This window comes from Candida parapsilosis, contig 005809 (genome assembly GCF_000182765.1).
Source record: "Candida parapsilosis strain CDC317 annotated contig 005809".
Classification (NCBI taxonomy): domain Eukaryota; kingdom Fungi; phylum Ascomycota; class Pichiomycetes; order Serinales; family Debaryomycetaceae; genus Lodderomyces; species Lodderomyces parapsilosis.
This window is the reverse complement of record NW_023503281.1, coordinates 1066375-1089042: the sequence shown is the minus strand read 5'-3', so window position 1 is coordinate 1089042 and position 22668 is coordinate 1066375. Positions and strand designations below refer to the sequence as shown.

General features: G+C 39.6%; 12 protein-coding genes across 12 annotated transcripts; 7 read left to right on the top strand and 5 right to left on the bottom strand. All coding sequences in view use genetic code 12, as the record gives it.

Moving 5' to 3' along the window:
- Positions 1-627: 627 nt before the first annotated feature.
- RBR1 (Rbr1p) lies at positions 628-1002 on the top strand (the record flags this gene model as incomplete). The annotated part of the gene is made up of 1 exon (XM_036809417.1): positions 628-1002. The coding sequence occupies one exon, from the start codon at positions 628-630 to the stop codon at positions 1000-1002; it is 375 nt and encodes a 124-aa protein (XP_036666056.1).
- Positions 1003-2693: 1691 nt separating this feature from the next.
- RBR2 (putative lipase) lies at positions 2694-3314 on the top strand (the record flags this gene model as incomplete). Its single annotated transcript, XM_036809416.1, has 1 exon — positions 2694-3314. One exon carries the CDS (start codon positions 2694-2696, stop codon positions 3312-3314), a length of 621 nt encoding a protein of 206 aa, XP_036666055.1.
- A 149-nt stretch (positions 3315-3463) lies between these two features.
- On the bottom strand, positions 3464-5116 carry CPAR2_205270 (uncharacterized protein; the record flags this gene model as incomplete). The annotated part of the gene is made up of 1 exon (XM_036809415.1): positions 3464-5116. The coding sequence occupies one exon, from the start codon at positions 5114-5116 to the stop codon at positions 3464-3466; it is 1653 nt and encodes a 550-aa protein (XP_036666054.1).
- Positions 5117-5458: 342 nt separating this feature from the next.
- On the top strand, positions 5459-7831 carry CPAR2_205260 (uncharacterized protein; the record flags this gene model as incomplete). The annotated part of the gene is made up of 1 exon (XM_036809414.1): positions 5459-7831. One exon carries the CDS (start codon positions 5459-5461, stop codon positions 7829-7831), a length of 2373 nt encoding a protein of 790 aa, XP_036666053.1.
- A 332-nt stretch (positions 7832-8163) lies between these two features.
- On the top strand, positions 8164-11010 carry SEC26 (coatomer subunit beta; the record flags this gene model as incomplete). Its single annotated transcript, XM_036809413.1, has 1 exon — positions 8164-11010. The coding sequence occupies one exon, from the start codon at positions 8164-8166 to the stop codon at positions 11008-11010; it is 2847 nt and encodes a 948-aa protein (XP_036666052.1).
- A 67-nt stretch (positions 11011-11077) lies between these two features.
- Positions 11078-11914, bottom strand: CPAR2_205240 (uncharacterized protein; the record flags this gene model as incomplete). The annotated part of the gene is made up of 1 exon (XM_036809411.1): positions 11078-11914. The coding sequence occupies one exon, from the start codon at positions 11912-11914 to the stop codon at positions 11078-11080; it is 837 nt and encodes a 278-aa protein (XP_036666051.1).
- Positions 11915-12171: 257 nt separating this feature from the next.
- Positions 12172-12693, top strand: NHP2 (snoRNA-binding protein; the record flags this gene model as incomplete). Its single annotated transcript, XM_036809410.1, has 1 exon — positions 12172-12693. One exon carries the CDS (start codon positions 12172-12174, stop codon positions 12691-12693), a length of 522 nt encoding a protein of 173 aa, XP_036666050.1.
- A 291-nt stretch (positions 12694-12984) lies between these two features.
- CPAR2_205220 (uncharacterized protein) lies at positions 12985-14319 on the top strand (the record flags this gene model as incomplete). Its single annotated transcript, XM_036809409.1, has 1 exon — positions 12985-14319. One exon carries the CDS (start codon positions 12985-12987, stop codon positions 14317-14319), a length of 1335 nt encoding a protein of 444 aa, XP_036666049.1.
- An 81-nt stretch (positions 14320-14400) lies between these two features.
- On the bottom strand, positions 14401-17679 carry PIM1 (ATP-dependent Lon protease; the record flags this gene model as incomplete). The annotated part of the gene is made up of 1 exon (XM_036809408.1): positions 14401-17679. One exon carries the CDS (start codon positions 17677-17679, stop codon positions 14401-14403), a length of 3279 nt encoding a protein of 1092 aa, XP_036666048.1.
- A 285-nt stretch (positions 17680-17964) lies between these two features.
- Positions 17965-19116, bottom strand: CPAR2_205200 (uncharacterized protein; the record flags this gene model as incomplete). Its single annotated transcript, XM_036809407.1, has 1 exon — positions 17965-19116. One exon carries the CDS (start codon positions 19114-19116, stop codon positions 17965-17967), a length of 1152 nt encoding a protein of 383 aa, XP_036666047.1.
- A 176-nt stretch (positions 19117-19292) lies between these two features.
- On the top strand, positions 19293-19901 carry CPAR2_205190 (uncharacterized protein; the record flags this gene model as incomplete). The annotated part of the gene is made up of 1 exon (XM_036809406.1): positions 19293-19901. One exon carries the CDS (start codon positions 19293-19295, stop codon positions 19899-19901), a length of 609 nt encoding a protein of 202 aa, XP_036666046.1.
- An 83-nt stretch (positions 19902-19984) lies between these two features.
- CPAR2_205180 (tRNA (cytosine-5-)-methyltransferase) lies at positions 19985-22159 on the bottom strand (the record flags this gene model as incomplete). Its single annotated transcript, XM_036809405.1, has 1 exon — positions 19985-22159. The coding sequence occupies one exon, from the start codon at positions 22157-22159 to the stop codon at positions 19985-19987; it is 2175 nt and encodes a 724-aa protein (XP_036666045.1).
- Between the last annotated feature and the right edge of the window lie 509 nt (positions 22160-22668).

Genomic DNA, 22668 nt, shown 5'->3' with positions numbered 1-22668 from the left:
GTGTCTCCTATTTCAATTAATTCGATGCGATTCTCTCCTCAAACAAAGAAAGACTTATCAGACACAGCCCCTATTACTTCTTTTCTACTCATAACCATGCTCTAATCGTTGAAGGATAGCTCAATTAAGACATTGTAAACAACTGAAAAACCAAAATTTTGTGATTTTGGTTTGGAAGGTATCACAAAACCGTAATACTATATTTAGCTTATAGGGCAGCCCATATATAAAAATAACTCATACAAAGTTATATTTTTAGACTTTTAGCACAATTGAGTCTCAGAGGTGTTATCATGGAACATTTACCAAATGAAGTGGCTTTAATGTACATTATCAAAGAGTTTCTAAGCCTTTTTTTGTTTTCCGTAGTAGCTGAATTGCAATTTACGAAAGGCGTTTTGAGGGATTTTCTTTGGGGGCTGTGGATGGAAGCAAATGAAACACAAGAGCGGACGGCTCTTCACGAATTTGCAATGAAATTATTTATAGCAATCTTTCGCAATTCATGTTTGTGAAAAATACACAATTGAAATAAATCTCGAGTGGATATTTACCTATAAATATCGACTCAATTTCCTTCGTTGGCATTTCAATTCTTCTCAAACAAATTATAACCAATTCATCACCATGAAATTCTCAACTACTTTGTTCGCTTTATTATCTGTTGCCGCCACAACTTACGCCGCTGACTCATCAAGCGGAGGTATTGCTGCTAAAGCTACCTCAAAGGTCTCATCTGCTATTTCAAGTGGAACCGATAGTGCTGCTTCAAAAGCATCATCTGCCGTCTCAAGTGGTACCGGAAGTGCTGCTTCAAAAGCTTCATCAGCTGTTCTTGGGGGTTCATCAGGATCAAGTGCCAGTGCTGCTTCTAAATCAGGATCTTCAAGCTTCTCATCTGCTTCATCATCAAAATCGTCTTCAGGAGACGCAAATGCTGTTGGAGTTGCTGGTATTGGTGCTGGTTCATTAGCTGCTGTTGCTGGTTTATTGTTGTTGTAAGATAGAAAGTCTTTGCTACATTTGTTTATTTTCCATAGCTTTTTACTAAATCGCAGTGATCTAATTTCTGAGCGTTTTGCCAATTGCTGCTCTAGAACTTTGGACTCCTATCATGTAGTAGTGTTGAGCTTAGTCAATTCTACCATTGTCTTGTCGTAAATAGAGGCTTTCTGTGTGTCATAATTGTCCTGACACACTAATACGAGACGCCACTAAAGGCGCAATTCTCTTAGTAATTGACCGATTTTAACTATGCAGCTAAACAACAACTCTAGAACTTACAGTTCCAATATCATAACCACTCCTTTTATGGCAAAGGTAGTTCTGCAAACTTTTTAAAGATAAACTCTTATGAAGAGACCCGTATAGTGTCCTGAAAAGAGGCTTAGTAGTAGTGACACATTTGCCATGTGTGTCGGGGCCATTCACCTTACGTCGTGTTTCTCATGACAACCACAGAACGATTGATATCTCCCTTCGGGTCGTGACCTTAACCCATAAACGGCACCACCAAAAATAGATTGTCCATTCTATTTAATTTACTTCCTTTTGGCTTGAATGTTTAGCATGGAAATAACAATAGCGTCGAAATACTACACTTTGAACGAAGCATAAATAAACTCTAATCTCTCTTTATCAAAAACGGGGACCTATATCATTAACTTCGACTTTGGGCGACGTTTTCAAGTTGATCACTAATTTGAACACAGCATGTAAATTCTGTTCTCAAGTGGAATTGGTTACCAACATCATATTATAATTTGCAGGTTTTAGATTTCCCGTTGAACCTCTGAATTTCTCCCCATTATCCATCCTTAAAAACTTGTTCCTGTTTTCATTCGATTGTTGCAAAATTGATTTGAAATGTTCCCATACTTTCTACCTTGTCGCTGTTTAATGCTAATTGCCAGATTTTCTTTGTCCACAGTACAGTAGATTGGTCACGCTCTGGGCTATGTGTTCTTCAAGCCAACCACTAATTTTTCATCTCAGCAGCTCACCACCTAGTTAGTCCGGCCATGGATTCCGCCACAGCCAATTCTGATTTCCCGGTTCTACTCCTCTCCTTGGGTTCATACTGTGTCAGATTTTGAACTTCTACTGAACTTTTACTGAACTTTATACGTGAATCCAATGTTGTATGTTACACTCATGCACCCCAGCATCAGTCTTTGCCTACTTCAGAGATCGCCATACTAATCACAATAGTTTCATATGACCTTGCCTTTACCAAACATAGCCACCTCAATTATAGGGGTTTAAAAAGCGGATATAACTGTATACTGTTTTGAATTCTTTGTTAGGAAATTAGCAGATCCTATTGTTCTTTTTAGTGAATTTCCTAATTAGGAAGTAATGATCAAGACAAAATAAAAAAAAAAATTTCGGGTTCCAATTGTGTTACTATAAAAACAGATCATCTTTCCTTCTCCACAATTCTGATCCAATCGGTCATCAACGTATTATACATAAAACAGGGCTCACATATTAATTTGGCCTCATTACTACCACTTTTCGTTTTCATCAAATTTCAATTTTCAAAAGATTGCACCATAGATTTTTTTTTGAGTGAGTATACATTATCACAGTTATAATATATCAGAAACCAGATTATAAATTACACCCCCGCAAAATTCAAAACTCAGAACATCTACAAATCACAAACTATAAATCCCAAATTATAGATCACAATGAAGCTTTCACTCACATTACTCACATCGCTTGCCGCTGTTATGTCATCTGTTCGTGCCGCAGATCAATCGGATGTTCAGTTTTTAACTGCATTGGTTGGTGACTACCAAGATCATAAAACCGAGTACATAAGGTTTTTTGGAACGGCTAATGATGTTCCTGGTGCATTATCAACTTTGGCCACTCAAGTTTTAACATACACGGATACCTCATACACAACATTACTAGATGATAATAATTTGGATATAGGGCAGTTGGAGAGTTATGCTACGAACATACCTTGGTACACGAGAATAGAAGCTGCAGCCGGTGGCAGTGGTGGCTCAGGGGATTCTGGTGATTCAACTACATCAGGCGGTGGCGATAATAATAACGACAGTACATCTCAATCAAACGAAAGCACTACCTCAAACACTTCGGCGTCAGAAGATACGGGAGAGCCTTCAGTAGCATCAACAACGTCGTATGATCCACAAAACACAGTTGATTCCTCTAAAGCAGCAGTTGCCGCAGCTAAATCAGCTTCGAAAGCGGAAGCAGCCACTCAATCGGGATTAGCCCCAAGAGCTGTTGCTCCTGTTGGTGCAATAATTGGAGGGTTAGTTGTGGCTCTTTTCTAAAGAATGCCAACATTTGGAAAAGAAGACAGTAAAGGGAAAACAGGGGCTACTCTGAAACAAAAAACTCAAATTAATATGTGATACCCTGAGGTTATCGTTGATTGATGTAGCAGTAAATAGTATTCTATAGCGTTATAAATCTTTGCCGATTAGGCAGTTATTAAGAGTTCCAAGTACTTTAAATTCCACAAGAAATTATCTTGACAGTCACTAGGAACAGACAGGGAATTTGATTCATCATAAATATCTTCCTTGACGTGACTTACTAATTGTAGAATGTTTCGGCTCAATAACTTTAGCCCATACTCAAACTCTTGATTCATGATGATTGATCCCTGACTTGTTAATACTCTTTCATTATTAATGTCCTTTGAATCAAAATGTAATGGAAATTTATATGGGGGGGTCAAGTTTGGAGGATTCTTACCAGCAATCGGGTAGACCTTAGTACTATCGATGATGTAGCTCTGATTACCGAAAAGAGCCATTTTGTATAAAAGCGGCGTCTCTGTTAGATTGGATAGAACAGATAGTAGTTGAACAATAAGCGATAGGCAAGCATTGACTTGAGAAATTGTAGACTCATGCCATTGAGATTCAGTGTCAAACTCCGGCTCATAGTAGTAGTTCTTTAAACCACTTGCATTATAGTAGCAGATTTTTTTCAACATTTTCAAATTATGGGGAAATTCAAAGCCAAGGATCGAGAATTGAGTTGAGGAAACATCACGAATAGGAAATACCTCATATACACGCGACACGTAATCTCTCAAAATTCTCTTAATTTCCCTTTTAACGTCGTCCCTATTTTTTTTCAAATATTCAATCTCATGTGCATAAATTTCAAACTTATCTGTTATTAACTCTTTCACATTGTCAGCTCGTGATAACAATTCCTCTGCATCCTGAATCTTTTGTTGAGCATTAAAGACTTGTCTTTTTAAAGCTTCGTTCCCCGCTCTCAATTTCTTGATATCTTCTTCCAATATATCGCATCTGTAGTTTAATTGTCCCACAAGCACCGGAATGTTGTTGACATTATAAAAGTCAATGTCTTTGATGTACCTTTTAATTTGTTGTTGCAACTTTCTTTTCGACACATCGAGCTCCCTTTTTGATTTGGTAATGTTGTTGATGGATCGTAGCTGATCAAAAGTGTACGAATTCATTGGTTTCACAAAAGGTTCCTGGTGTAATTGCTGATCAAGAGCCAGACCACAAGATACAAGCATATCCGGAAAAGTATACCAGCTATCCTTCAACTTCACACAAAAAGAATTCTCCTTAAACATGTCAAAAGCGTCATCTTCCACCAATATGCTCTCCTTCTTTAGCTTATTTAAATCCACTTTATATGTACAAAAGAGAGTCCATTGACTTTCACGTTTCGACCAGAGTTTGATAATACACTTGTGGATCTGCAAAGGAACATTGGCTAATTGGATTGTAAATTGAGGATCTGCATCCGCGTACGATACGTCGCTGACATACAAAACAGTGTCAGACTTTATTTTATGAATTGTGATCAACGTGTCCATTATTCGCTCTTCGGCAAATTTTACCAACTTTCGAGAGTCATCGTATTCATTCTCTAAAGCATCAGAAATAGTCGGTATCGCAGCGAGTGTACTTCGCCTTCTTCCATATCGCTTGTGGGGATTCAAATGTTCGAGCTCGTCACTTTGTTGATTGTGTAAATTGAAGAACCTAATTGATCTCAAATCTGATATTCTCCTGTTTCTTTGTACAAAATGACGAGGTGGCACCTTCCTGTCCCCAGTACGTCGACTTTCTCCATTCATTTAACAAAATTAATCTGTTGACTCGTAGTTCAATGAGTAGACGTTATCAACTCCAGACCACATACTCTTTAAATCCGTTCACGTCAAAACAAAATGAAAACTTGAAAAAAAATAAAAAAAAAAAAAAATCACACACATCCACACGTAATATCACAACCCCATTACCGAAGAGCATAATACACCACTCATCGCGACAGTTGAAGACGTCATCTCATCGATATAGTAATTGCGGAATCTTCCACTAGCGCTGTCATACTATTCGAATAGGACGAATCATACTAAAGTGCCTTCCAAAACTTCAGATGCAAATTTAAACTGAAATTCACCAGCTTGTTGTTCATCATGTCAGAAAAGAGAGGCTTTGGATTGAAGTTATCGTCCATATTCAACCAGGGCCATGGATCACCCAATGATAAAAAATCGCAAGGACATTCAACGCGAGCTATATCTCCGACTCCTTCTCCTAAGCCAAAACCGCTTAGTAAACCCCACTTGAACAATCATCGTTCTTCATCAGCTACCTTAAACGCCCCACTACATTCATACAATCAAGGGGCGGCACACTCATTACACTCAAAATCATCCACCAGTACATTGCGAGCAAACGCACCCCCAAGTACTCAACACCCCACGCTTGCGGCATCTCAAACGCACCACCCAGAGATCAATACCACGCAACAAGCATTTGAAGTAACACAGGGGAACAGCTCCGCGACATATGACCGACATACGAGAGAAGCATTTCCGCACACGCCACAACGCCTGTCTCAGCCTCAGCGACAAGAAGGGTTGAAACCGAGCTTACTCCCATCCAACTCACTCTATCCTGCAACCAGCACCAATTCCGCAAGCCCTAAACCGCTGCCTTTGAGACGAAAACCACCCAGTGATTTGGACTCCTTTGACTTTGGGGTTAATGACCAGAAATCAGATAGGACAAATGAAAGTGTAAGATCTTTATCTCAAACACCAAAGTCAAGACTGGACAAACTGGGAACCGGGATAACAGCGGATATTATTGGTGACTTGGAGTCAGAAATAGATCATTTCTTACGGCTTGATAATTCGGATAGCAGTGATATCAGATATGCACCAAGCGATAGTCGGTCTTTTAGCGATAGTGTTTATTTCGATCGTGCTTATGATGAATCGCACTCTGATGATGTACAAGAATTGAATTTGAACAGATCAAAGGCTTTCGATCAGATTGGAGAGTCAGTGGAAGGTGGTATCCTGCTGTCTCAACAAACTCCTTACCCGGTTGATTCCTTTTTAGGCTCACCATCTGTATCACCTCCTCAAACACCAGCAGAGTCTTTGGAGAATTCTCCACAAATTATTCAGAATTACATGATGGATACTCGTGTTTTAGAGCAAATCAACCCATTTGAGACAACTTTGAACCAACAACTACCTGAACAACCAATTACTTTTATTGCTCCTGCGTCTTCAAAGTCATCTGTTTACTCCTCCACATCCCCAACAAGACACAGGACTGATTACGAATCGTTCACTAATCCATCTTCATCCGAAACAATGGCTGCATCTGCCGCATCTCAGAGTGTCAGATCCCCGATTTCGAGATCTTCAACAAATACTTCGAGAGTTCCCTCGTCCAGTGTCCCGTTCCAATCACCGACACACTCAATTCATCAGCAACATCAAACTCCTAATCGTATTCAAGCAATGCAGACTGTTCATCCATCTCCTCAACCACGTCAACCACCACAACCACCACAACCACCACAACCACCTTTGCAACATACTTTAACTGACAATTCTGGATTTTCCTTTTCTCACGCCAACTCGATGAAAAGTTACAATACCCTGAATACACATCGCAACTTTCACCGCAATTCGAGCTCCGTGGGTTCCATCAAGAGCTCAAATTCGTATAAAAATGTCAATCTTGCTAGTTTGAAACGCTCCTTGAGCTTGAAACCAGGCGAAGGTGAGAGATCAAATTATGTATTAGCAATTAGAAGGAGTGCAGGGACCGCTTTTAATGAACTGGGTCCTTTACGGTGGAAACTCCCTGTTGGAATACTACCTATAGACAAACTGGCAACAAAGGAAAACTCAAACGGAAAGTACAAACGACTTGCTGGAGGACTCAGTGGTCAAAATTCTCGTAAAAAGACTAGCGGAGTGGAGTTGAAACATGGTCACTTGAAGCCAAGGCTTTTGGCAGCAGAAATTGATGAAGGTGATGATAGCTTTGCTGGTATTGGCCTCGCGAGAACTACCACAGCGAATAACCCATCGGTTGCTAATACTTTTAGTTCTCGCAACCAATCTGTGAGTACAAAGGCTTCGCGCGAGAATTCGTTGAAGCGAACCACTACCGATGGTTCAGTACTCACAGGCGACACACAAAGTGTTGTTAGCAGTACTACAGAAAGTACAAAAGGTAACCCCATTGATGCCAGCCTTCACAGGACAAGTTCAATTGTGTCAAGTGAATCGTCCGGCAGTCTATCGGACAAGATCAGTGGTTATTACCAACATCGTGGTTACAAGTATGGTGATATTGATGAAGAATCAGAAGACAAGAGTAGTGCTGAAAGTCCAGGTACACTGAATAATGATGGGTCCAATCTCAATGGGTTCAATACTAATGATTCCTACACAAAGCAGGAAAAATATGATGATTATGAAGAGCAAGAACGTCCGAAATTGGTTCTTGCCAATCCCGACTATGACAGTGATGAGTGAATACGTGTGTATGTAAAAAGAAAATGAATAGAAACTATACATATATATAATGTTTAGAATGATGGGAGATGGTACATACAAAATTCTTGGTAGTGTGTTTGTGTTCAAAAATGAAGCACAAATAATTTTTTTAAACCTTTTCTCTTTTTTTTTTTTATTTTTTTCACCGTCGAAAAACCAACACGTCAATACACACAACGACACATCAAACATATCAAACAAAATCAAAAAAATATTTGTACTTGAATTGGACACACAGATTGAACTTGTCTGACTATCCTACATTCACACTCACTTGCCGCATCAATTGAAACTAACCACGTTATTGCGTAATGAGTGAAAGTGGCTTTACATTGATTTATGAGCCAAATACGGCAAGCAAAGTGTCGGTAAACGAATACAAAAACTTGTTGGAAAAGGGAAAAGATGACGTTAAAATTGATACAATGAAGAAAATTATAGTCACTATACTCAATGGTGATCCATTACCGGATCTTTTGATGCACATAATCAGGTTTGTTATGCCATCAAAGAGCAAAGAATTGAAGAGATTGTTGTATCATTATTGGGAGGTTTGTCCCAAACTTGATAGTTCTGGTAAAATGAGACACGAAATGATTCTTGTTTGTAATGCTATACAACGTGATTTGCAACACCCAAATGAATATATCAGGGGTATTACATTGAGGTATTTGACCAAATTGAAGGAGCCTGAGTTGTTGGAGACTTTAGTTCCCAACGTTCGTCAATGTCTTGAACATAGACACGCCTATGTGCGTAAGAATGCAGTCTTTGCACTTTGGTCAATTCACAAAGTTAGCGATCATTTGTGCCCCGATGTCGACGAATTGATTTATCGCTTTTTGTATGATGAAAATGATTCTGTTTGCAAAAGAAATGCATTTGTGTGTCTAGGTGATTTAAACAGAAATGCCGCTTTGCAATACATTCAGGACAACATTAGTGTTATTGATTCATTAGACCCATTGTTGCAATTGAGTTTTATTGAGTTTTTCAAAAAGGACTCATTGTTGAACCCAGCTTTGAAACAGCAATACGCCCAATTGGTTACTGAAATGGTTGAAAGCTCGTCCAATGTTGTTATGTATGAAGCTGCTAATGCCCTTACTAGTTTGAGCTCGAATTCAACATCTATTCTATTGGCTGGAAGCAAGTTTGTTGAGTTGGCTAATAAAGAAGCAGACAACAACGTGAAGATCATCACGTTGGAGAGAATCAAAGAGTTGAATAAACAGCACCCTGGAGTTTTGCAAGATTTATCTTTAGAGATATTAAGAGTGTTATCTGCCCAAGATGTGGCTGTGAGGAAGAAAGCGTTGGACGTTACTCTTGAATTTATCACCTCGAGAAACGTTGAAGATGTTGTTAAATTGTTGAAGAAAGAATTGCAGGCTACTAGTTCATCAAATGATGATAAGAATGTCGAGTACAGACAACTATTGATCAATGCTATTCATCAGTTGGCTATCAAATTTGTGGAAGTTGCAGCAAACGTTATTGACTTGTTGTTGGACACTATTGCTGATTTAAACTCAACGTCGGCTTACGAAGTCATCACATTTGTGAAGGAAGTTGTTGAGAAATTCCCAAATTTGAGAGATTCTATAATCAAGAGACTCATTCAGACATTGCCAAACGTCAAGAGCGGGAAGGTGTTTAGAGGCGCATTTTGGGTAATTGGTGAGTACGCTCTAGACGAGCATTTGATTCAGGATGCATGGAAGTACATCAGATCAAGTATTGGCGAAGTACCAATTGTGGCTAGTGAGTTGAAGGGAAAAACACCAGCAAATACAGAGGGAGGTGATGATGGACAAGAACACCCACATAAGAAGAAGGGACCAGTTGTTTTACCAGATGGTACGTACGCCACCGAGTCTGCGTTGACGGCCGATGTCAACAGCAATGGATTCGAAGACGAGAAAAAGGCACCAATAAGAAAACAATTGCTTGCCGGAGATTTTTATCTCGGAGCTGTTTTGTCGTCCACCCTTGTTAAATTAATACTCCGTTTGCGCAAGTTGAACACACAAGAAAAAATTTTGAATGCTTTGAAAGCGGAGGCACTCTTAATCATGGTATCGATATTGAGATTAGGTGAAAGTTCATTGGTTAAGAAAAAGATTGACGAAGATTCTGCTGACAGAGTTTTTTCCTACATTCGAATTTTGAATGATGAAGAGGATGTTGAGGAAATAACTACAAGTTTTCTTGATGATACCAAGGATGCATTTAAAGCACAAATCACTGATGTTGAAACTAAGAAGGCGGAGGAAGAGGCCAGAGACTTGCACGCCAATGCTGATCAAGTGGACGATGCGATTGCATTTAGACAACTTGACAAGGACAACAAGTCGGGCAATAAGGCGGTTGATGATCTCGCGGTAGCTTCAGGAAGCGACTTGAAAAAGGAAAATTTGTCGTCCAGATTGAACCAGATTTTGCAGCTAACTGGATTCTCCGATCCAATATATGCAGAAGCTTTTGTCAAGGTCCATCAATACGATGTTGTCTTGGATGTTCTTTTGGTTAATCAGACAACAACAACTTTGCGAAACCTTTCAGTAGAATTTGCTACATTGGGTGATTTGAAAGTTGTCGATAAGCCAACTACGACAAACATTGGGCCCCATGGCTTTTACAAAATTCAAACTACAATCAAGGTTACTTCAGCGGACACTGGTGTGATTTTTGGAAACATTGTTTACGATGGTCAACACTCTGATGAGTCTACCATTGTTATTTTGAATGATGTACATGTTGACATTATGGACTACATCAAACCAGCTGTATGCTCCGAAAGCCAATTCCGTAAGATGTGGAATGAGTTTGAATGGGAGAATAAGATCACCATCAAGTCACCAATAGACTCCTTGAAGAACTACCTAGATGAGTTGATGAAGGGAACCAATATGGAATGCTTAACTCCTGGAGCTGTTATTGGAGAAGAATGTCAGTTCCTATCGGCTAATTTGTACTCGAGATCGACATTTGGCGAGGACGCGTTGGCCAACTTGTGTATTGAGAAACAAAGCGATGGACCAATCATTGGTCATGTTAGAATAAGATCAAAGGGCCAAGGATTGGCATTGAGTTTAGGTGATAGAGTTGCATCGATATCACGGAAAGGTAAAAATGCTGTTGTTACCCGAGTTTAAAAATCTATGTATACAGTATCTCGAAAAAAAAAAAGAAAGGCTTCTCCATTTATCATATAATCTCGTATCACAGCGTTGGAGTCAAGTATTGTAACAAATTATTTTTCGCTCTGGCCCTGATGTCCAAGTTGACCTTCGGGTGCAGCTTCAAAGCTGGATCTAAATGTATACCAAACATTGGCTCTAGTTTTATGAGGCTAGTATCTACATTCCACCTTCTTTCAAGACATTCGAGGAAAAAGTTAAACATTGATGACAAATCTCCTTGAATGAAGACATCATAAACGCCATTGTTAAAGTCGTATGTGAACAGTTTAGCGGCGTCAATGTACTTTATACCTTGCAAACACTCTGAATTTGTCAATAGTAGGTGCGCCTTATACGTAGATGATTTCAATGTAAAGACGTCCATTTGTAAGTTGTTGATCTTTGCACTGAGTAGAAATACTAGAAAAACAGCGGCCTTGGAGATGTTAACCATTTTTCCATACACAGTGATCAAAACGTCAATGCATCCTGATGGGCCCTCTGTGGTAATGAAGTCATCTATTTCAAACTTTTCGGTGAGAATGCTCTTCATTGTTGGTATATCTAGTAAGGCATTTTCTGAACAACTGACAATGAGCGTGATGTGTGATACATCCTCGTTTGTGGCGATGGACCCGCGACGTTGTAGCCTTGATAGAAACAGTAGTACCTTTGCCTCATCGACCGAACTTTTTGGAACTTCCTTTTTAATCGATTCATTGGTAAGAGTAAGCTCAACTACCTTGTGGGTTTGCGTCGGGATGTAGCTTGAGGACGCTGACGATGGTGGTGCTGAGTGGGAGCTATAAGATGGTCGAGACAATCGAGATGCTCTTTTTCGTTTCTTTTCTTGTTTGTTGTTTTGGTCGGGCGCCATCATTACGATGATGTAACTGACTGTCACTTCAATTGGAGCGTTCCTATGGAAACGAACCTGTTTGATAAAGCTCAATTGATGACGTGAATAATAATTTGAAAATATGACACTGCAAGCGACACTGAAATTCGATGAAAAAGAAATGAAAAAATAAAAAAATTTCCCAATGTTTGATGAGGCATCGCTCAGTCAGTATCAGCTTTTTCTAATCGCTTTAACCTGATTCATATTCTTTGTACAAAGGAGAACATTCAAAAATGGGAAGTAAAAAGGAAGGAAAGGTCAAAGAAATTAAGGTCAAAGAACCTAAAGTAAAAGAATCTAAAGACAAACCAGAAGAGACGATATCGATTGAGGACAACTATGAGAAAAGGATGGCTGCAATCTTACCATTCGCTAAACCATTGGCATCTAAGAAGTTAAACAAGAAAATATTGAAAACCGTCAAGAAGGCATCCAAGGCAAAACATGTGAAAAGGGGTGTGAAAGAAGTCGTCAAAGCTTTGAGAAAGGGGGAGAAGGGTCTTGTAATTATTGCTGGTGACATCAGTCCCGCCGATGTCATATCACATATCCCAGTCTTGTGTGAGGACAACGCTGTTCTCTATGTGTTTGTACCTTCCAAAGAGGATTTGGGAAGTGCTGGTGCCACCAAAAGGCCAACGTCTTGTGTGATGATTGTTCCTGGCGGTGGAAAGAGCAAAAAGAACGCAGACAAGGTTGATGAGTATAGAGAAGGATATGATGAGATTGTAAAGGAGATTAAGACCTCGGAATAAAGTTGATGATGGGCTGGTGAATGGTGGATTATTGTACATTAGTTTGTCAAGTGAATTGGATACTAGATTTCAATACCAAGAAAAAGAAAATAATTCGTTTCGAATTTACGTAGATATTATGTAAAGTTCCTCATCACGGGATGAACAGACTGCAACTTTTCAACTTTATCTTGTCTTGTAAAGATTTCAGTGACCGGGAACGATACTTTCTCAAAAAGCGCGTCTTCCCCAAATCGAACATTATTTCTGAAAGTAAGCACACCAACATACACACCTATCTCGACTCTACTAATGTCGAACAAAGAACAAGCATTTGATGATCTGCAAGATTCGCTTACAGCCATTGATTACATCAATAAACAAGAGGAATTGGAGAGGGAGGCAAGAACCTTGATGCCATTTGATCCTAATGAATGCACCTATGAGTTAGGTGAATTGAGACAACAAGTGTATGCCTGCTTGACATGTTCCAAATTGAACGACAATCAACCGATTGGAGTTTGTTACTCATGCTCAATCCAATGCCACTCGAAACATGAATTGGTGGAGCTATTCACTAAACGGTCCTTTTTATGCGATTGTGGGACTACAAGGATGGCAAAGACTCCTAATGGGGCGTGCAATTTGAGAAGGGCAGATCGGAACAGTGTAGGTTCACTGTCAGGGTTAGGCAGCCGACTGTCGAGTCATGTTGAACTTCCAGCGGAAGACATACCAAGTAACTCAAATGTTTATAATCAAAACTTTCATGGTAATTTCTGTGGTTGCAAACAACCTTACGATCCAGCAAACGAGACAGGCAATATGTTGCAATGCTATTTCGGATATGTATGTGGCGAAGATTGGTTCCATGATAGATGTATTATGGGATTGCAGCCAGATGCTCAGCTGAAAAAGCAGCTCTATGCAGTAGTACAAGGCACCGAAAACGAAGCTTCTCACGCGGAGGAGATTTCACTGGGTGATGACGAATCAGACGAAGAGGACTACTCGGGTACCACAGATAAACTAAAGTACTTTCCCCGTTTGAAATTATTTGATGAATTCATTTGTTGGCAATGTGTTTCCAAATTTCATGATATTTTTGTACAATTGGACCAAAAGATTCCTGGTGTCATAATGGAGAAACTACCCCGCTACACCGGGGTTGGGAGTGATGAAGAGTGGAAGAAATTGAAGGAAAAGGAAGATGAACCCAAAGTGAAACGAACAAAGATAGAAGGTGAACATAACATCACCGACGTTGGCCAGTACTCAATATTCTTATGCAAACATTTTAGACGAAAGTTGACTGAAAATATACCTAAACTCGATCATGAATCGAGATTGTACCAATTTTTTCAAAACCATCTGTATCTTTATGAAGAAGACCCTGTTTATAAACCACCCGAGGATCCTTCAGAAGACACATGGTCAACAACCCTGTCGAATCCAGACATGTCTGCTTTAGATGTCATCCAAAATTTACCCCGCGATCAAGCAATTGAAGGTATTCAAGCATATAATACTATAAAAGCTAAACTTCGTGACTTTTTCAAACCTTTTGCAGAGCAGGGTAAGATTGTTACCGAGGATGAGGTCAAGAGTTTTTTTGGAGAAATGACGGCAAAGGACAAATCGAATTAAGCCCCTCTACGACAATTACACCCAAGTCAAATTTTAATTCTATTTTTTCAAATTTTACTATATATACAAGGTTGATTCAATTCACTGTTTCTTTTCCTTCTTTTTCTGTTCCCTCTTGGCAAACTCTTCTTTCCAAATAGCGTTACCTTCTTCCTTGCTGACATTGAACAAGTGTTCAAAAACTTCTCCATACCATTCAACAGGGATATAAGTAACACCCTCTTTAACTTCATCAGGAATTTCCTCCAACTGATACTCACAATCCTTAGGGAAAATGATCTTTGTATATCCAGCTCTCTTTGCACCCAAGGTTTTTTCTCTTAATCCACCAATAGCTAATACCCTTCCAGTCAAGGTAATCTCACCAGTCATTGCAGTATCGTTAGGTAATGCTTTATTCAAGGCTAAGGAAATCAATGATGAAGTGAATGCAATACCAGCTGATGGACCGTCCTTAGGAATGGCACCACCAGGACAATGTACATGAATATTTGCTGCTTCAAAAAACTTATTTTCTGGATACTTGTTAACCATGAATTGCTTTGCGAATGAATAAGCAATTGATGCCGATTCCTTCATGACGTCTTTCAAAGAACCAGTGACATGCAAACCACCACTTCCAACATCGGAGGCGATTGAATCGGTCAAAATAGATTCAATATAAAGTGCATCACCATCACCTGAAGTGTTGTAGGCTAATCCAGTTGCCACACCAGGTTTCAATTGTTCATAAATTCTATCCTTGGTGTAAATTTCCGGTCCAATAAAATCCTTCAAATTTTCAGGGGTGACTTCTATCTTGATTCCTTCTGGCAAAGCCAATTTAACAATCTCTTCTTTTGCTTCTTCTTCATTGGCTTTCTGCTCCTTCGGCTTCTCTTCTGGGTTGTTTGCATCATGGGCTTCAGGGGTGCCCGTGGTAGCTACAACTTGTTCTAGCTTACCTTCAGAAGTAACTATTTCTTCAGAATGGGGACCCTTAGTAGCAGTTGAATCAGCATTCTTTTCTGAAACCGACTCAGTTGCATTTGTGACAATTTCTTCAGACTCATCCACCTCAGGTTGGTTCTCCTCCACTTGCTCAACAATCTTCATCGAGGCCTTACTGAAAATCCTATTAATCAAAGATTTCACGTGTCTCAAACCACTTTCACGACAATACTTATCGATCAATCTCGAAATTGTTTCTCTAGGAATGATCACATGTCCCTCTTCCAATCCCACTTTTTTGCAAGCATCAGGAATCAAATGTCTAGTTGCAATTTCAATCTTTTCATGCTTAGTGTAACCATTTACTTCAATTATTTCCATACGATCGCGCAAAGGTGCGGGAATATTACCCAAGTAGTTTGCCGTACAAACAAATAACACTTTCGACAAATCAACCTTAACCTCAATGAAGTTATCAACAAATGAATTGTTTTGTTCGGGGTCTAGAATCTCCAAAAATGCTCTAGCGGCACCTCCATGTGAAGTCGTATCCAATTTATCAATTTCATCAATCAACATCAACGGGTTGGAGGTCTTCGCCTGAGCTAAAGCAGAAATTATTCTACCCGGAATAGATGCAACATAAGTCCTTCTGTGACCCTTAACATCGTGAACATCTTGAACACCACCAACAGCAATCCTAGTGTATTTTCTATTCAAGGACTCAGCAATGGATTTAGCAATTGAGGTCTTACCGGTACCTGGAGGTCCCGCTAAACACAATATCTTACCATTGACGTTACCAGAAACTTTACCCACGGAAATAAACTCTAGGATTCTATCTTTCACATCCTTCAAACCATAATGGTCTCTATCCAAAATTTTTCTAGCCTTTTTCACATTGAAAGAGTCCTTCGAGTAGATACCAAAGGGTATTGATGTAAGCCAGTCAAGATATCTTTCAATAACGTTCAGTTCCATATCGCTTTGAGTTCCTAACCTTGCTCTTTCTGTTTTGTAAGCTTCTAGGGCCTCCTCTGGCATTTTCAAGTGCTTAATTCGTTCATCGAATTTGGCTGCTTTTGAGTTCTCACCTATCCCAGCCGCCTTGAGTAATTCTTTAGTATATTCCTTGATCAACATTTGAGCGTACTGTTTCTCAGTTCTTTCCCTCATATTTATGTGCGCTTTGCGTTTAATCTCATCAGCATCTACTTCAACCTTTAGCAACTCAAGAGTCTTTTCCAATCTTTTCTGCACATCCAAACTATCCATTATCTCTTGTATTTGTTTGGCATCACCACATACAGACCCACCAACATAATCGGCAAGCATCGACGGGTTGTTAAGCACCTTTCTACCGCTTTCAGCTGCTAATGGGTTCGGTGAGAATCCAGCACACAAACTTTTAATACTTTCAACCAAGGCCTGTATCTCAACGTCATTTTTCTCAAATGGTACATCTTCAACTGGTTGAACCGCAGCATACGAAATTCCATACTTTTTGAGGTACGCCGTTGGGAAATTGTCATGTTGTTGCTCAATATTTTCACTCTTTACTTTTGGCGTACTCAAATCAACCAACTTTACTCTTCTATGAGGATACGCTAATATATGCACATGAGTTGAGTCCAATGGTGTGACTTTTGCAATTTGACACAAAGTACCTATTTCATGAACAAATTCTTTATTCTTGATAACATCAATATGGGCGTCAGGGTCGTTTGGATCGCGTACATGGAAAAGGACAAAGTAAGGTTCCTTCGTTTCCACGACTTCTTGTAAACATCTAATCACTTCAGGATCAGTGACTGTGATTGTACAATATCTACCAGGCAAGCATGGACGATCCTTCATCGGTATGGCTAGAAATGGTGTGTACAACCCTGTTTTAGTATTCACTAATGGCTTGTCTCCTTTTGAGCCGTTATCACCACCATCACCATTATTATTGTCAATGCTGTTGTTGCCCCCATCGTTAATGCTTGAGATGCCACTACCACTTGAAGAGACCGGTGAGTTTGGATCTATGCTCTCCTTGATCTCCGCTGACTTATCCGTGATATCCTTCTTTTCATCTTTCTTCTCATCCTTTTTATCTATATCCTTCTTTTCTCGATCCTTTTTGTCTGAATCTGTTGGTACTTTTTCAGATTTATTAGGCGATTTCTTTTCCTTCGGTGTCAGATCGGATTTATCGAACTTGTCGAGTAACAACGTAGAATCAAATAACTCAGGATGAGAGAACGGATTAGGATACGCTACCGACGGGAATGGAGTACTCGGAAGAGACCTCGATGATACTGGATGAGGTGGTGATGATGTCGCCGTGGAGGCGAATCGAGTCGTATTTGTGACAATGCGAGATCGCAGTATGCATGACTTGTTTCTTATGTGAAAAGTTCTACCACACTTGTTCAACTTCAACATCTTTGCGAATGAGTTTCTCCCCTATACTATAGCCTTTCTTGAGTAACTGATGTAAACTTTTCTTTCTGCAAAATCTCGTCTCGTTTGATTAATGGAGAATATTTGCCATCAAAGTAGGTTGGAGTAAAGTGTTTCAAGCATAACAAAATTTTTTTTTCTTAGTAAGCTCGCGCAAGTATACAATCTAAAAAGCGAAACCTAGGCACGACACTATGACATCCTTAATTCGAACTCATGATGATATTTTGTGCATGTTGATCTATATAAATATACAATATCGTTCATTCAATCGATTGTGAAAACGTTCCGTCGTTTCTTTGGGGGTCCAAGATCCGATATTTGCTCATCAGTATCCAACTTCCTCTTCAATGGACTACTCGAAGTATCAGGAGCTCCATCGTTATCCTCAAAATGTGCGTCCTCGTACTTTGCAAGTGTGTTTAAATTGTCATCGTCCGCGTCAGCGAACGCCATCTTTAGCGACCCATTTTTCACCGGCTCCAAATCGTCAAGACCTAGATTCTTTCTTTTTCTCACTTTCTTAATCTTTCTTTCAACTTTGACTGGAGAGCCGGAATGGTGCAAAGCGTTGTTGCCATTCCTCCCTGATTGTTCAACCGATTCACTTTTTTCGTCGCTGGTTGCAGTAGAGTCAGTGCTGCGAAGTACTCTTCGTCTCCTATTAGGGGTGAATTCAGGAGATGGACTTCGCCTGCGAGCTAGGTAATCATCGTTGTCGCCCTCAATATCGAAATTTTCCATAAACTTTGTTGGCGACCGCCATTTCGAGCTTCCCGTCGGTGAAGAAGTTGCTTTTGGTATCGCTAAGTCGTCATCAGCTAACAAGAGCGAGTCGTGTGATCGTATATCTTTAGTCGGGGATATTGATGCGGCAGATTTCATCAAGTTGCTAACAAGTTTGGTCTCAGGTACTTTTTTAATTGGTGTAAGTAGCTCATCGTCAAATATAGTGGGGAACGCATGACGAAATGTACCGGACTTACTTGCACTTGAACTAAACTTTTCTGGACTAAAAATAGAACGATGATTTGGGAGTACCCTCTTTCTTGTTGGGAAAAGACACGAACTTGAGGAAGAAGTGTCAGAATTTAACTTCTTTATTTGCGCTTTTAATCGTTCATTCTCTTGCTTTAACGATTGGAGTTTGGCGTCATGTAGTTTCAGTTTAGTAGAAAACTCTTGTTTCAACTTGTTGAGCTCTATCTCATACTCCTTCGTCAGTGATTCTTCGACATCCGCTTTCCGAGGGCTTCCTTTTGTCAGTTTCTTGGATCGCGTTACATCTCCTTGTTGTAGAATCGCTAGTTGAAATATGCACAACTTTATAGCATTCTTTCTCTCCTGGTCCTCTTGTATCAAGTTGGAAATCTTCTCTCGTAGCTCGTAGTGTTTGGCGAGTAATCTTGAATCCACCATTGTTTTGACTTGGGGCTCTTTTGTTGATATTAGGTAGGAGTGTCCAGAAAACATTGTTGTTTACGCTTTGCGACAGGATAACGCGCTACCAGAAGTACCATAATTTGAATACACTCATCTCAACTACTATCCACACATCCGATTACAAAATTATCAAACGGCACAGGACTTGACGAATGAACATAACAGAATCCAACAAGAAAGAGCTAAACAAACTGAATGTATTTGAAGCATGTAATGGCGATTATCATGAGCTGCGACGTATAAATCGAAGATACATTCTACAGAATGATAATTCACATAAACTTATTCACAAAAGAAAGGGCCTAGAGCTAGTAATTGACAAAGATGCGAATGACTTGGATAAAGTGTTCTGGGCGAAAGGAAGAACCATCCCTCCGGATGAGATTTTAGATATGATGAAACCCGGCAAGTTGAAGATACCATTTACTGACCCTAAAGACTCCAGTGGAGCGAAGTTACTACCGTCGTCGGAGTTGTTGAAATCCATTCACTACTTTGTATCTAAGAAGTATACAAGAGATTTGAACACAAGGTCAGAAATACTCAAGTATGTAGAGTTTATGGATGAAACAGCGTTACTTGGCATGGGCATGATGCTTGAAAGCTGGGTTGACGAACTTGTCACAGAGGACACCAGCAGAATGTTTCTACAGAAACTTGAAGACTCTCCAGATAGTGAGAGCTCAAAACCTGAGGTTGAAGTTGTAATCTCAGAGGAATCTTTCAGTGAATCAGAGCCTGAATCAGAACAAAAAGAATGATACACAAGAACCACACAGGGTGGGCTATTAACCAGAGAAGAATTATTTTAAATTGTTACATTCTACTAGTTAAATCCTATGTCCTACTTCTCAGTCTCTGCTCCTTCCGCACTTTCTCCTTTCAGTGACACTGGCTCAATTATATTTTGCTCACACACTTCTGGCTCAATCGATGGGGTCATATTTTCTGCTCTTGCCTTCTTAGCAGCCTCTACTTTCTCTTGATAGATCCTTTCTTTACCCTCATCCTTTGCATTAGTCTCAATATCAAAAACACGATAAAGCAACTCGTGGGTATCCTTTTTACTCACCATCAAATTGACATTCGATCTTCCCTTCCAAAGAGGCAAAAACAAGTCTTCTAAACCATCACCACGCTTGACAGTCAAAAATAAACAACCTTCCTCCAAACCATCCAACTTTTTGGAAAACTCCTCGTCTAAACTGGACTGCTTCAAGTCTTCCACTTTGGGGAAAGCATTGACAAACAAATATTTCAAGAGTTCCAAATTACATGTCAAGTGTCTTTTTGTTCCAATAAAATGCTCAATTGTGTGCAAAGCTTCAGTTTGAACTCTCCATGGACAAATTCCGACATCATTCCTTTGGGCAACAAATAACTTGATACCACCATGTACCAACTTCAACTTTTGATCGTCCGCGGTAAGAATTTCTTTGATTATGGGGGAGACATAATATATCGTTCTCAAAGGTTCACCAGTTGCATTTCTCACTAGAGCACAGTCATCGGAAAAAGCATTTGAGAAATCATAAAATGGATAGCACTTTGCCAACTCTTCGTTGTTGGGATCAAGAAAAACAAATGGCTCCTCATTTGCATCTCGAGGTAATCGCAGTTTCTTTTCCACTGGTTTTGATGCAGCTGCAACAGGGACATGCTCCTCGGAATTCTCTCCCACACTGGGATCAGAGTTCTCCTCTTTTTTCTCACTCGATAATTCGGTCTTTTGTCTTTTCGCCTCTTGCTCTTCCTCATCGGACTCCTCAGCTTGCCTCTTGTTTGTTTCTGGATCGTTCTTCTCAAACACGGTAATAAAAAACCCACCTGTGTTTTGCAAATGAGGATAAACCCTTACACATTTGTCCAAACCAAAGGCTTCCTCCTCTTCCTTCGTTGGCGGGAATAACGAATCAACTAGTCCATCTTCCCCCTTTTCCTTGAGCTTCATGTCTTTTCCGAAAACTGGCCAAGTAGAAATACCAGGACGTCTTTTCAAACCAGGAAGTTCATTTGATACATCAACAAGTTTTATCTTGTCTCCCCACTCTCTCAATGCTTCAGCAACGACAGCCTCATTTTCAATTGGCGATAATGAACAAGTTGAATAGACAAGCCTTCCACCTTTTTTCAACAATTGCAATCCTCTGTTCAAAATCTTGTACTGTAACGGATGCAATCCAATTGCGTTACCTGTTCTAAAATCTTTCCAAATGTTAATATTTTTCCTCATTGTACCATCACCAGAACAAGGTACATCACAAAGTATTCTGTCAAATTTCAAGTACTCTTTATGACCATTCAACCTGAGGCGAGGAAACAATTGAGCGTCATGGTTGACGACTAGAAAATTTGGTGAGTTTAATCGCTTAACTTGATGAACTAACATATGACTTCTTTTGTAATCCGAATCATTTGCCAATACGAATCCCGTAGGCAATTGTTTCTCATCGTTAGCATGCAAAGCCTCAACTAATTGGGCAGTCTTTGACCCAGGTGCAGCACACATATCTAACACATAATGCTCAGGTTTAACATCCATAAGCAAAGGCGGTATCATAGAAACTGCCTCTTGTCGACTGATGTTACCCACTTCTGTTTCCACAACCAAGAATCTCTGTGTTTTGGCGAAATCTTTCTGCTTCTTGATAACTTGTTTACTAACATCTATTTGCCAACCTAATTTGTCAGGATAAAATTCAATGTTTTTAGGGGTCAAGTCCACTCCTTCATATTCCTTTCCTCGTAAGTTGTTATAGTGCCTATCGATGAAAATATTTCTAATTTCCTCTGCATGCTTTCTGCTTCCTGTAATTCTGAAAGTCATTGGAAGGTTTGATTGACAAGCCTTTTTGAAGTCACTCCACTCATTGTCGGGAATGATATTCATCGCTTTGTAGTACTCTTCCCATACTTCATTTTCTCTGACTACTTCCTTCCATGTTGGATTGTCATTGCCAGTGTTTTGTCTGGTGAAGTTTTTCCCTTTGTTGTTTCTTCTGGAGTTTCTCTTTGGCATTATAAGGTTGTTTCTTGAGAAGGATGCAAGTCTATTTAACATGCAATTGATCTCAAAATATATCGTTTATAGTGAAAAATTTATTTCAATTTTTTTTTTTTCGTGATGAGAAAGCATTATGCCATATGAGAAGGAAGTTACAATTCCGACACTTGGTGGTTAGACAATACTGGCATGGTAGCCAATTGGAAGATGAGTATGATGCTCTTCGTTTGCGCTATATAGGTTTGGGAAGAGAATTCTTTCAGCTCCTTTAACTGAGCAAATCAGAGTTAGTGCTTGAAACGATGTTGCATAATAAGTTATTCTCGGCGTGCTACGATACATCTATCGTGGGATATAACCAAGTACTATATCGCCAAAGCATATTTATCAAGACCGTTCAACCAAAACAAGTGGTGTTCTATAATTATCGTACACGTCTTTGTATTTGTTTCAAGAGATAAAGAGTTCTTGTGTCACAAAACTAAATTTTACGCACATGCAAGAGATCAGTGCAATTTTTAATT